Source organism: Sus scrofa, chromosome 15 (genome assembly GCF_000003025.6).
Source record: "Sus scrofa isolate TJ Tabasco breed Duroc chromosome 15, Sscrofa11.1, whole genome shotgun sequence".
Lineage (NCBI taxonomy): Eukaryota > Metazoa > Chordata > Mammalia > Artiodactyla > Suidae > Sus > Sus scrofa.
Window position 1 is genome coordinate 80,081,345 of NC_010457.5, and position 14,792 is coordinate 80,096,136.

A 14,792-nucleotide genomic window follows, 5' to 3' on the forward strand; every position below is an offset into this window, starting at 1 on the left:
ACAAATTAATTAACTTTCTTGAGACAAGAGACAAATCCCTGGTATACCATTCTTCTGATTCCCATGAAAGACTCACTTTTAAGATACAATTGCAGCTGCCCCACACGCCAGTTACTGTGTCATACACACGCCTTAAAATTCTGTAATCAGCAACTGCCAGGTGCCGTATCGCATTCAGCACACCACAGTCAGTCAATACAGACATCCCCAAACACACCAAGGCTGGTTTTGTCAAATGTTTTATTGAGTGTAGACATCTGGAGTACTGTAAAACATGCATTATCTGTAGATTCAAAAAGGAGCAAGCCACATTGTCCTCACTGTCAAATGTGTCAGGCTTGGTATACATGATGGAGATTAATGAAGTATCATGAGAGTAATATGGTTCCTGAAAAGCTTCTACAATTTGGAGTAGGGTCTTAATCACGTGAAAAGCAAAGCTGTTCACATTTAGTGAACTTGCATTTCATTGGAGGTACACAGTATTTTAATTTTAAAACAAATAAAAATAATTCTGTTTGTAGAAGATTCCTATTCCCAACTTTACCCCATTCAGTTTTCAGAAATTTTGATTTTTCTTTTTAAAAAAGCATATGCCTTCTGGACGTTGTACATTTATCTGAGCAATAACTAAAATTTATTTCTTCTTCGGTTGTTGAGGTGTATTAAATTTGAAGAAGATAATATCTCCATCTTCAACGATATAATTTCTGCCTTGTTGTCTGTACTTTCCAGCAGCCTGTAAGTAGGAAATATAGAGGAAATGGGTTATTTTACAATTAAATATATAAGGTAAATGGTAAGAGCACATGTAAAAAATATTATACATCTTGGGTCATATTAAAGAAAAAAATATATATATACAGGAAGGCATACAAGTTCAAAACTAGACTTGGAGAGAAGCAAAGTACTCCTGATTTGGGCAGCACTAGAGTTTCCATACATACATAATCATAATGTATTCTCCACTAAATTGTTGGTACATAAATGTAATTATACCAATATCATTAAGTTTCATTACATGCTGTTTATGGTACATTTCTGATGTGTCTGCAAACATCCGGCAAGTCACTGTAACAAAACAGATCAAATCAGGCAGGAAAAAAAGATATATAACTAGGTTAAAGCTCAATTTGCTTAAAGAAATCCTTTGGTGATGCTGATAATGCCAAAAAGACAGCTTGCTACAAGGAAAATTATTATCAATTGTCATGTACACATTTTATTTTATTTAAAAAATAAAATTAAATTAAAATAAAATTTTTTATTATAGTTGATTTACAATGTTCTGTCAATTTCTGCTGTACATAAAGTGACCCTATAATGTACAGATTTTAAATTATTTCCTTGTAATTTTTAATCTGGTCTTGACAACGACCATACACAGTGGTGTCTACTAGAATTCATCATGGAGAAGTTTACTGACTGATGGCCCTGGTTATAAGCAGACTCTAACAGGTTGGAAATGCAAAACAGTTATTTTTTTCACTTGTAAATTAGTCAGCAAGGCAAGTGATTCCACCTGCCGGCATGCAGATCAAGGCTTGAGCAATCTGCTGGTAATTCTAACACAAACAAGCGGCAGTTACTGAGACCCAGGTTCACCCTGTGGCATAGCCCACACATGTCATCCTCAGCAGAACAGGCTCTTCAACACGTACATATCTTCACTTAACACTGCAGCCAACCAACCCAGTCCCACATGACCCCACACTGACTACTCAACAATGAGGACTTGAGGATCTTTTGGAAAAAATTCTCAAAAGTATTTTCCTTCTGTTGGAATTTACTGAGAACACGAAACCTTCGCCCAACAAGATTAGCACCTCCCTTTGAAGATACAGATAAGAATGTTCAAAGGCAAGTGCAATTACACTACTCAGAAACAACACTAAGAAAAATCATGCATCTGAGGTTAAAAATCAACAAACCAGATCACAGAGTCCTAAAGCATATTTCAATTATCTAGACCACATATAAAACCATCTATTAGTAAGTGCTATTACAATGATGCTAATTTTTAAAAAGGTGCACATGTGCGCACACACACACACACACACACATGATTTTTGTAGAGCTGTAATGTATGGAAGGCCATACATGCTACTTATTTTGAGAATCTAAAGTCCGATGTTATAAAACTATATAGACAATTTAAATCAAATACATACTGACATGACATACTAATGTAAGTTTATATACTTTGTTATCACTTAAGTTTACTACTAATTAAAGGTGACAGTGTTCCTTTAAATTCTCTAGAGACCATTTAATCCATTTCCACTGCTATCAGAAACACTGGTTGAAAAAAAAAATCAATACCCATTTGTGAATCTTGAGTATGTATTAAACAAGACACGTCTAACCAGTTCATTTGCACTTGAAAGCAGCCATCTGTAGAAGCCAGCTTTGCCTAAGCAGATATGATTGCTAATAATGTGATATCCCTGTAGACTACAAAGCCCACACAGAGCTATTCAGTATATAGTTCACAGCACTGGCATTAAATTAGTTATGCTGCAGTGGTGTTAGAAATACATATACATAGATACATATACACACAATCTTGCTCTCAGACTTAAAACCTACTTGATAATATGCAAGTAAGTATTTGCTGAATAAAAGAGCATGAAGTAATTTATAAATGCTTTATTTTGTTGGAGTTCATATTTTTAAATGTTACTTTTGGAGATTTAAAAACATGCACACATAAATTACTTAATAGCATTCTAAGCTGAAAATCCAGAGGTCATTTTTTTTCCAATTTATGTGTATAAAAGCTCCCAGTTAGTGTTAAGTATTTCTACAAGCAGGCAATATTATTTTATTGTATATTAAAAATTTCTCTGTACTAATAAAGAAGTATCCACAATTTATGAAGTTTATTACAACACAGACATCTCTTAAGGATTGGTAAAACAGGCTTATGCCATGAGAGTATAAAAAAAACTTTTGAGTTCTGAATTCTAATAGAAAAATATCATTATTTTAATCTTTATGGAAAAAATACATGCCAGCATGATGCAGCATGGTGAAAACGAATCTGAGATCTCTCAAGTTTAAGTAGTGTTCTTGACAAAGTTCAATCTTATACACTGCATTTGCATATCTATTGACACAGATGACACCATCAAAAAGTTGATGACTTGGTTTAATTGTAAACTCTAACTTCTTTCACTCCTTTAAAACAAACAAACAAACAAAAAAATCCCCCCAGAAAACGAAATGGTTCTCATTCCACTTTGAACCCATTACACCAAGATTTTCCCCTCATCTTCCTGGGGTTCCCACAATTCTATTACGGTCCTGTCATTCAGTATGATTTTTCCAATGAAAACAGTGACAATAAACTAAACTTGAAATAAACTTTTCTGCATTCCTTTCAAATTATGAAAATAGTACATACAAGAGAGACCTCTTTAAATTCTTTAATATTTTCTCTTGTAGACTTTGAACAACAAGTTAAAGAAGCGTTCTCACAATGTCAGTTTAATCACCTGACCTATCTATCAACTGATGACATACTTACTGGATTTTGCTAAGTAAACCTAATAAAGCCAAACAAGATGAAGCTAGCAACAGAATTTACATTTAAAAAAATCATTTACTACTCATGTATAACATAGCTTCACTATTAGTGGATGCAAAAATCAAATTATACTTATTAGCTAAAATAAAGCACAATTTTGGACCTGCCCTCTAGTGTTGAAAAAGCAAATCAAGTTCCCAAAGATCTATTTTTTTTTAAAAGGTACAACCATAAAGTTTCAGCAAGAACAGGTTTTATCTGAACTAAATTCATATTGTTTTTCTTGAATTAATCATAAGCATACACATACTACTATTTCAGATACTCAAATGTAATAAGCATATTTTTTCATGGGCCATCAGTGAACAAACCCTTTGAAATTATTTATAACTATTTAAAGCCAGCTTTAAATTTTTTTTCAGTTTTAGAAAAACACCACAAAATTACTGACAATTTGCACATTTAAAAAAATTATCTAAAAGCATGTAAACATCTACAGCTCTTTAGTCGATAGTAACATGAACACTGACACATAGTTTAAGACAGTTATATATTTTAATCATGAATGTCTTATATTAGCAAAAATTGAAAGTGTGAAACTAGAAAACAATTCCTTACCTTGACCGCATTTTCAGAACCTTCCTCTTTAAAATCTTCGTATTTCATTACTTCAGCCATAATGAATCCTTTTTCAAAATCTGTGTGAATCTTTCCTGCAGCTTGAGGAGCCTTCGTCCCTTTCTTTGAAAAGAAAGACCAGAGAAAACTAATTGCATTTAAGATGATTGATTGTAAGCGCAGAGTTTCTTTTCTCTGATGTGCAGTTGGGTTCAACTTAAACTTAGTTTAATATCAGTTAAGATGTCAGATATGCAATTAGAACATTTTCAACACTGGGCACTATCTGTGCAGCAGATTAGCACAGACAGATCAGTAGATATTAAAGACGCATAGCTTTGTTTTTCCTAACAGTCATCCACAGATTTATCGATTTAGGTGCAGTGGTCTGTCTTTGGCGTAGGTTTCAATTCGATTTTCTATTCTTCATGGTGGAAAAAAAATAAGGATTTTAAAGTAGCTTTCAAGCTGAATTATCAAAGCTTTTAAAAAGATAAAAAGCCTTGAAAATTTCAGTTCATCTAAAGAACATATAAAAATCAATACATAAAGGGACATTTTAAAGGCATTTTCAACAAATCATATAATCTATCTTCAGCAAATAATTCTGAATTTCTCATAAAATTTTAATAATAAAATTTTGAATACTTTACATAATATACCCTCCCTCTAACCATCATGCAGGAAAATTCAAGTTGATATAGGAAGAGAAATGTCTTATAATTACCCCATGTGTTAAATTACAAGGACATACATTCCAGACACACACAACCATGGAAAGAAATTTGAGAAATAATAGTGACCTAAAGGCTGCTTAATAAAGCATGTTAAAGTGATAAGGAGTCTGACACTATAAAGCACAGTTTTTACAATAAAAGATGTATTAGGTTAATATGGCTACTCACTGATGCTTACCTGACTAAATATCAGCACATTAAATCATGGATACTTACAATCAGTCTTAAGATAAACTGACTCTCACATTTTCAAAGCTTAGAACATGTTATCTTTTCTGCAGCACATACTTAAGTTTGGAAGTTTTAAGGCTTAAAATACAAAGTAAAAATAAACCCTGGTGATTTGTTTACCAGCTCAGATTTGCTTTGACATTATTTTGTAAGTCTATATAAAAGGACCTTACTTAGAAGTCAATCAAACATTTTTTTTTTTTTACAAAGGAAAGAAGAGATCAAAGAAAAGTGAATCTCACATTCACACAACACATTTAACATTATCTTGAACTGACTCCATGTTCCTACCCACCTTAAATCAAAATAAATGTAAGAATAAATTAAGGTAGTCAGTGAACACAGAAATCAAAGCAGCCCTAAAATTTATCATGTAGCATACATTAAAAAGCATAATAAAAGAATAAGACACTATTCCTAAAAGTTCTGATATTATTTTTATATTCTGTAACACTATTTTAGACTACAGAGAGTTCAAAATACTTTTCAATAGTAACTACCATATTATATTTTCATTTAAAAGCAAGCTATTATAGTTCAGTTTCTATTGTCCTCTGGGAATAAATTAGTCATTCTTTCTCATTGTAATCAGTGATACATCAATATTTAAAACATACATCATATTAAAGAAGATGGAATATATAAAACTGCAAAAATAAACACTATTTCTAGGAATTCAAACTAAAAAAGGCATGAATTATTACACATTGAGTTTAGCTCTTTGAGCTCAACTGTGTATCTATGAAGAGCATAATGATGTCATATTGCTTTTATTGCTGAAAATGTAATCCGAGCAAAGCAAAGGAGGAAAGAACCACCCGCAACCCAAACAAACTTAGCGAATACAAAATGAAAAGCAACATCAATTTCACTGCAGACAAACCCAGTCACACAGATTAAGCAAGCACAATACTGGTGCGTCTTATCTCTGACCACAGGAGGAGGGTAGACAGATTCTACAGGATGAAGAAATTCAGACTATGTAATAGGCAGAATCAATTGTTACCTGCCTCAATCAATGCCGCTCCACTTTCACTGTTCAGCAGCTCACAAATAATTAAAGTTATCCTGGACAAAAACCTCATCTGTAATGACTAGCTAACCGCCACCATGACAAACTTCAAAGTCAGTGATATCAATCTGAATTCAATAGTGTGGAACTGGATATAGCTGATGAATAAGTATGAATCTTACCCTGATGGTCCATGCACGCACTTCATCTGGGCCTGCAGTGAAAAAGTATTCTAGTTGGAGTGCTGCAAACCCAGCCTTAATGATCTTTGGCAAAGCACTGAAATAAAATGAAACAAATTCACTCAACATGTAAGTTGATTGTGCCAGAGATAAGTACAGAGCTAAAATGATTCATTTCAAGCAGAAAATGTTAGAGATATTAGTAAATGACCATTCATCTTTTATAATACACTCGAAGAGGTTAGAAAGCATATCACCATTCCTGAAAAATCCCTTCTGTAATTGGTTTTAATTGTACTAGTTTGAACATATCATTTTGAATTGTTTACTATAAAAAAGAGAAAAATTTGATCTACCCATTCTATGATTATTTTCCTCCAATATCAATTATTTCCAGGACATGGGTCATGAATGCAAAATTCTTTGATTGAAATCCAATGTTTAAACAATATATTACTGTTACTCAGAAAAAATTAAGGCAACTGATTCATTCTTTCCCTCCCCCACTGAACATGACGAAAGAGTTTTGGCGATCATTCCCTCTCAAAAATATACATAACTAATACCTATGTTATAATTAAAACACTGTACGGAGATGACAGATGACAGTTAAAAACTTAATTTAAAATAAATCTTTTCACTCTGTCTCATGGTAAAGAAAGGAGAAGATTCCCTCTTTATAATGGTAATTACTCTGTCATTTATTATTCTATCAGCGCAAGCAATTAAATTACTGCAAGGAAATAGTTGATAATAAAGTGTAAGGAAAATGAATGCTAATTAACCTTTGTGTCATGTTCGCTTCCAGATACTTCTGTCTCTCCTCAGCACTCAATTCTTGCAACTTGAGTTCCAAGGCCCCACTAAAAGGAATGACCAAGGCACCTGGGTCATACTTGTCCACCCACTCTTTAATTTTTATCAACCTGTAGACAAAAAAGGGCACAACATTATCTTGTAGTGCATGCATGACTGTACCACATTCATTATTATCAAGTAGCACATACATATTCATAAGAATTGCACGGTTTTATGATGCCATCTTTTTGTGTATAGCTTTCCAAGGTCAAGGCATTAACAGGCAGCAACTGCTTCAGGTATACGCCATAATATTTTACTGTAATCTAGTTTTACTTTAACACATTATCTATAGGAACTATTATACAAATATTTTAAAACTTTTTAAAGTTATAGTAAATTCATTCAGCATTAACACCTGTGACCTTGCAAACCTCAATGTTATGATTTATTTTCCATATTTTACAAAGCAAATTTTTAAAAAGCAAAAAACACCAAGTTCTATATGTATAGGTATCATACCTAAAACTGTCAGCTAATTTTGAAGAGCTGTGGCAAATAAATAATTTGTTCCACCCAGATATCTATATGCCCAATTCAGTTCCTTCTTGAACTAACAAGACATTACATTTGTCACTGGTTTTGGCAGAGATTTTTGCTAACAAAAACAAAACAAAAAAACCCAAACAAACACAAACATGTCCAGAAATAAAGATTTACAAATCTAGTTAATTGTGTACACACTGTTCTGATGAATCTCACTTTTGTAGGCTCATGCGTAATAGAACTACAAAGAAAATATTCCTTTTATAGCAAAGGGTTTGGAAAGCCAAATCAGTTAGGAAATTGATACCAAGAGTTACCTGAAAAGACATTATTGAGTGATTTTTTTTTTTTTTTCCAAAGCATAGAGTACTTAGCCAACTGGTAGTTAGAACATAAATGAAATAAGTATAGTGGATATGTTAGGCAGGTTCCAATCCTACCTCTTTGCTAGCTTTTTATTCCTGGGCTGGTTACTAAATCTTTCTAAGCCTCAGTTTCCTCATCTATGGAGATAATAATAGTACATATTATACTGTAGGTAGAAAGAACCTAGAAAAGTAAAGCTTGGCATATAGTAGACAAATATTAACAGCAGTTACTACGATTAATTTTCGCTCTTGGGTAATCATAGCATCTATGCCCATGATTCTGGAATAGACCTTAGTACAAAACTGAATACAGATTTCATAGCTGAATGCTTATCATAGTCTTACATAGTTCTACTGCCTCTCATGTTAGGACCAAGGTTTTAATAGCTATCATTGCAAAAAACTAATAAGGCAAGAATCCTTAAATAAACAATGCAAGTGTCACTACAGTGGATAAGAAACACAAGAACTAAACCACAAATTCACCAACACGCATTTATCAAAGAAAAATAGCAGGGATGAGAATCATTAGAAAATTGAGAATACGGCCCACTGAGTAGAATTTAGGATGGGATAAAGGAATGAAAAAAAAAATCACACAACAGTTCATACATGTTTGTAATACAAGGCTAATCTGAAATTTACTTACTTAATATTTAAAATATTATCAGTGGTTTCTGATCTTCATAATTTTTTTTCCCTTTTGGTCACATGTTAAAAATAATGGACCAATCCCCAAGATTTATTTTGGAATAAAGTTATATGTATTTTAAAATAGGGAATTCAAACCAATTATTTTCTTGTTCAAAATTATGAAGAAAAGGTTAAAGCAAAAAGTGAAAATTTAAATCGATATTCTGCCTATAATAACATTATGAGATTCTAAGTTATTTTTATATAATTTCTATAGTTATTTTCACTATTCAAACAAAACTGTGTATTAAGATGTAATCATCAATGTTTCAGTAACATACATTTACTATATAAATCAGAATCAGATATGTAGTTAAAAAAAATCACATACCATACATAGATTCAATGAAAGTAAAATAAAACAAGCCCATGTAGAAGGCTTAAAAATGACATAAAAAGATCACACACATTTGGTTTCATAAGTATGGTCAACATAACTAATAAAACTAGAATTGTTATCAGACAACAAGATAAGAAATAACTACTCTGGCTAAAACATCAATTCAGAATAACAATAGTTTTACTCTGTCATTTTAACAGCCTTTCCTGCAGATTCCTCAGAGGGATTATTTGCATTCCTCAGGTGTTCTATTGTACAATTCAGATGAATAAAGACTTACAAATCATTCCTCTACCGCCAATGTGAGACTTTGATCTGGTGAATACACCATTGTACCTTAACTATAATTGGCAAAAAACCTGACAGTGTAGAGCATCACAAGCTTAATAACAAAGGAGAATATCTCAAAGTGTTGACAGATGATCTTCATAATGCAGAAGCAGAGCTGGTACGTTTTAGCGATAAATGAGCACTGAGGTCTAAAGGTCTCTAAAGTGACTGACATCAGACCTGCTACAGCCTCACTAAAAGAAAAAGGTACCGTAGCACTCTCCGTAAAGTGAGTTAGGTCTTTGCCTGCAAGCTTCACTTTTGTGACTTTCACTGTCATAGAAAACACAGGGAAGATGAAAAGTGAGTTAGATTCTTTGGCTATCTGCTTTACTTTTGTTACTTTTACTATTAAACAAAAGTAAGAAATGTCCCAAAGTGATTGCTAATTACATATTTGAAATAAGCCTTGGCTAATTAAAAATATGACTCAATTTCAAGATTACAGACTGAAATACATACAACATATCTATTAGGTCTGATGGTTACAAAAGTGTGATAATGAGGACAAGATCACAAGTTTGAACCCCATTGGGACCAGTTCCCTCTTGCAGAAAAACGTCTATTCTATTGCTACAAATCATACCCCAAACTATAGTCAGTCATCTCAAAAAGGTGAGCTATTGGCACATGAGGGATATGGAAAATCAAAGTTGAGCTTAGTACCACTACGGGAAAAACACTTTCAAGTCCATTCTGTCAAAGTGACTGAATAATAATCTCCATATACAAATGTCAGCAAATGTTTAAAGAAAACTATCCAGGAGTTCCCGCTGTGGCACAGAGGGTTAAGAATCTGAATGTGGCAGCTCAGGTTGCTGCAGAGGGGCAGGTTTGATTCCCAGTGCCCCCAGCCTGGAGCAGTTGGTTAATGGATTCGGCATTGCTGCAGCTAAGACATAGGTCTCAGCTGCGGGATCAGATTCAATCCCTGGCCCAGGAATGTACATAGGCCACGGGTGCAGACATAAAAAAAACAAAATAAAATAAAGAAAACTATCCAACTGTTAGTGACCAAAATTATAATGATAATGACATCATCATGGAGTATTAAATTATAGAAGGGGAGAAAAAACGGTAAAAAGACAGTACAGTACTGGAGTTCCATTGTAAAGACTTTCACAGTATTCATTCTACAAATTTATGTGAACAGAAAACTGCACAAAGCCAGAGCCACACTAATTTCCTCAAAGTCTTATGCAGGACAAATGGAAAGAGGAACTGCCATTAGTCGTATTTTTCTTCCCAGTAATGATTCTATAGCAAGTGGACAAAGCAGGGACAATAAGTTTTAAGGCTAAAAGGGTGAAGTTTGAGATACACTGGCAGGTTGTGATTTAAGAGTCTTTGGCAGAATGGGATCTTTAATATTAAATTAGTATTAGATTCCTAAAAGACTAAGTCCCAAATTTACCTTTGGTCTTATAACCTAACCTTCTTATTCAGTCAGATTCCGTAATTTGATTTTCCTAGTGTTAATTTACATGGTTTGTACTTCTCTACCCAGACACTAATTTTATTTCTAAAAATTGTATTTGTTTCTCTTTCAAATCTACCTGTTCTTTTTTGGTAACAATTTACTCTTGTTTAATGAATTCTCATTCCTTTTCAATATTTTAAAAAGATTAACTTACAAGTCCCTTTCAGACTACTCTAATTATTTTGAGTTTCTTTTGTGTAATTCTGCCCTCCCACCATTTGTCACCTGCTATTGACCTCTCAAAACAGCTGGTTCCTGTGTACATGCTGTGTTGTTCTTGGATATGCGGTCATCTGTCAGGAGACTTTATGTTCCAAGAGAGTCTGTGATTGACTAGCTGATTATCGATGTGGTAGCTCTGTGGTTGTTTCTTCTAGAGAAAGACCTATGGAGGGTCTTGGGCTCTGGATCATTTTGAGGCTTAGTGTCTTTGCACTAGGTTATAGGTAATGCAAATTAAGATCCCCTTCTTATAGCACAGTCCCAGACTCTGATTTCCTAAGAGTAAGAGTTTCCTTCCTTTTCCAGAAGGGGCGGGAGTTGGGGGAGGGGTGTCTTCTATTATCAGATCATGGAAAGCTCTTTCTAGGCTTTATGAATGAGCCTCATTCCAGCACCTATAGCCTGAGGCCTGTGTCCTGAGTCTTATTCCTACACGGACATTAAGGCCTCTAAACCATTTAAGGCCAGGTTTCTCCAAGGGCCATACACTGACAAACTCACTTTCCACTATCACTGAGTTTCCTGTTTGTTTTTGGCACCCAGAGAATCCCTTTTCTTACTTTCAAGTCCTGCTGGGTTTAAAAATACCACATCACCGTCAATACTATCTTCCCTGGTTATTTCCTCGGGTGTTTCTATACATGAGAAACAAGAAGGGAGCTTCCTGTATTGGCTCAGTCTACCCTCTTAACTGGAAGCTCTCCAAACTAAAGTTAAATCCTCCATTTTATTGTGTCCTAATACAAAAGCTTTCAAACTTTTTTTTGACCAAGAAGAAATAAATTTTACATCTGATTCAAACATATGGTGCGCAGACATTATTTTCATATACATATCCAAACTTAGACTGATTTCATAAAACAATACTTACATTTATAATGGGAAAGAAAGCAACCTGCATATGATATTCTGTATAAAATTAAATTCTTTGTTTTTATTTATTTATTTAATTTTTTTTGGGTCTTTTTAGGACTGCACCTGTGGTATACAATTAGGCTAGGGGTTGAATCAGAGCTGTAGCAGCAAGCCTGCACCACAGCCACAGCAATGCAGGATCCAAGCCATGTCTGCAACCTATATCACAGCTCACAGCAACGCCGGATCCTTAACCCACTGAGCAAGGTCAGAGACTGAACCTGCGTCCTTGTGGATACTAGTTGAGTTCTTTACTACTGAGTCATGACGGGAACTCCAAAAAACTAAATTCTTGCAACTTAAACCCCTGAAATAGATCTCTATTACACCTTATTTTTATCTATCTATCTATCTATTCATTTATTTATTTATTTTGCTTTTTAGGGCTGCACCCACAGCATATGGAGGTTCCCAGACTAGTGGCCAAACTGGAGCTACAGCTGCAGGCCTATGCCACAGCCACAGCAATGTCAGATCCAAGCTGCATCTGCGATCTACACCACAGCTCACGTCAATGCCAGATCCTTAACCCACTGAGCGAGGCCAGGGATTGAACCTGCAATCTCATGGTTCCTAATCAGATTCGTTTCCGATGTGCCATGACAGGAACTCCCTACATATTTATTATATATATTTATGTTTTATATTTTATTTTTTGGATTTATTTATTCTTTACTTATTTGGCCTTCTTTTTTATTTTCATTTTTCAAGTTTTATTGAAGTATAGTTGATTTTCAATGTTGTGATAATTACTGCTATACAGCAAAGTGATTCAGTTATATATATATATATATATATATATATATCCATTCTTTTTCAGATTCTTTTCCCATATAGATAATCACAGAATATTGAGGAGGGGTCCCTGTGCTATATAGCAGGTCCCCCAACTCTTTAAAATTATTTGTTTGAATAAAGTTATTAGAAGAGAGTTTTTAAGGAAGTGAGTGGGGGAAAAATAGAAGAAATATCAAAAAAATTCTAGTATAATTGATTAGTATCTGGAAATCTAATCCCTCTTCTTTAAAGAGATTCCTACCCAGAGTTCCCGTTGTGGCTCAGCATGTTATGAACTCTGCTCGTATACATGAGGATGGGTGTTCGATCCCTAGCCTCGCTTAGTGGGTTAAGGACCTGGTGTTGCCACGAGCTGTGGTTTAGGTAGCAGACATGACTTGGATCCCACGTTGCTGTGGCTGAGATGTAGGACAGCAGCTGCAGCTACAATTTGACCCTTAGCCTGGGAACTTCCATATACCACAGGTGCAAAGCTTTAAAAAAATTTTTTAAAAAGCAATAAATAGAACCCCATCTTTAATCTATGTAATAGACTTCAAGTTCCAATGTTCTTGTTTGGCTTTATAGAACTATATAGAACAGCAATTAAATTATGCTCCTTAAGTTGTGGTTTCATCACTTGGGTGCTTCTTAGAAAAGCGGAATCTTAGAATCTTCGTTTTAACAAGTTCCTCAGGCATTTCATATGCATTTAAACAAGAAGTACTGAATAAAAGATTTTGAAAATGAAAGCACATTAACTGAAAACATGAAAACATCTGTAATAATTCTGCAGACCAATTGATAACCAAGCAGATGCTGACTACCTATCCCATTAATATGAGAGAAGTGAGAATAATAGAAAATTTCTTGCTTACATCTCCCAGGTTCAAAATCAAAAGAGGAAAAAAGTCGCTAGAGTTTTAGGAAGTATAAGGAAAACAGTTTGCTCTGAATCCCCTGCAATGTCAAAGAAGTTTTAGATTCAGAGTAAAAATAATTATTTTAGACAGAATTACTATGGTCAACAGTTTCTTACTTTAAAGATATAATTATGCTTCTCTTATTTTAATAAGCCTCAATATCTGGAAAACATCTGTAGTAAGTTATCCCTGGAATCTAGATTCAAATGATAAGAAATGATCCAGCAGTGAGGACTCTGTGAAATATGAATTCATATCAAGTGAAAGGGATATTACCACAAATTGTTCCCTATAAGGACCTCACTATCTGAAAAAACCTCATTCATTTTGTAGTCACTATTTAAAATGGCATTTTTGTGTGTGCACGTGCGCATGCGTGCATGTGCACGCATATTTGTACATAAGGAAATAAATTCCAGGGAAATAGAATTCCTTTTGCAGCAAATAAATAAAAACCGGGCTTCAGAACTTCCGTTTCAAGGATTAATAAGCTTTTAAACTCTAGTAGTTACTGGACTATTACGAGGAAATTGAAATGATAGGTGTTATGATAGACCTTAAAAGTAAATTAGAAAAATTGGGATATACTTATCCCAACACTTTGGGTTCACCCATGACTCTAGGATTTCTTCAATTCTGAACATGCTTAAAAAGAAAAGATAATACATGCAATTAGTCTATGTGTGATGGACATTTAACAACTATATGGAGACACTGTCTATGTTCAGCAAAAAGACTCCATTATAAAAATTATCTTGCAGTGAATAAACAGGAGGAAAACATCAGGGTGCATCCTAATTACTTTGAATAAATCATAGTAACTGCAGCTCTTCTTAACTGGTCTAACTCCAATTTATTATTATTATTGTTTTTTGGCCACACTTGGGGCATGTGGAAGTTTCCAAGCCAGGATTGAAGCTGTGCCATAGCAGTGACAATGCTGGATCCTTAACCCGCTGAGCCACCAGGAACTCCTCCAATTTATTCTTTAAGAAACCAGCTCCTGTAGAGCTCTCCCTGAGTACCTTCAATATGGATGGATGGTATTACCACACTCCATACCATACTATAAAATTGACTATTTTTTGGTT

At 34.1% G+C, this 14,792-nt stretch overlaps 1 protein-coding gene across 1 annotated transcript in view; it reads right to left on the reverse strand.

Annotated features, from left to right (window-relative positions):
- The window catches only part of OLA1 (Obg like ATPase 1), a 172,209-nt gene continuing 157,640 nt past the window's right edge, over positions 224 to 14,792 (reverse strand). The window contains 4 exon segments of the mRNA XM_021076152.1: positions 224 to 739; positions 4,148 to 4,270; positions 6,310 to 6,406; positions 7,095 to 7,235. Coding sequence (XP_020931811.1) covers positions 638 to 739; positions 4,148 to 4,270; positions 6,310 to 6,406; positions 7,095 to 7,235 — 463 coding nt within the window. The 3' untranslated portion in view covers positions 224 to 637.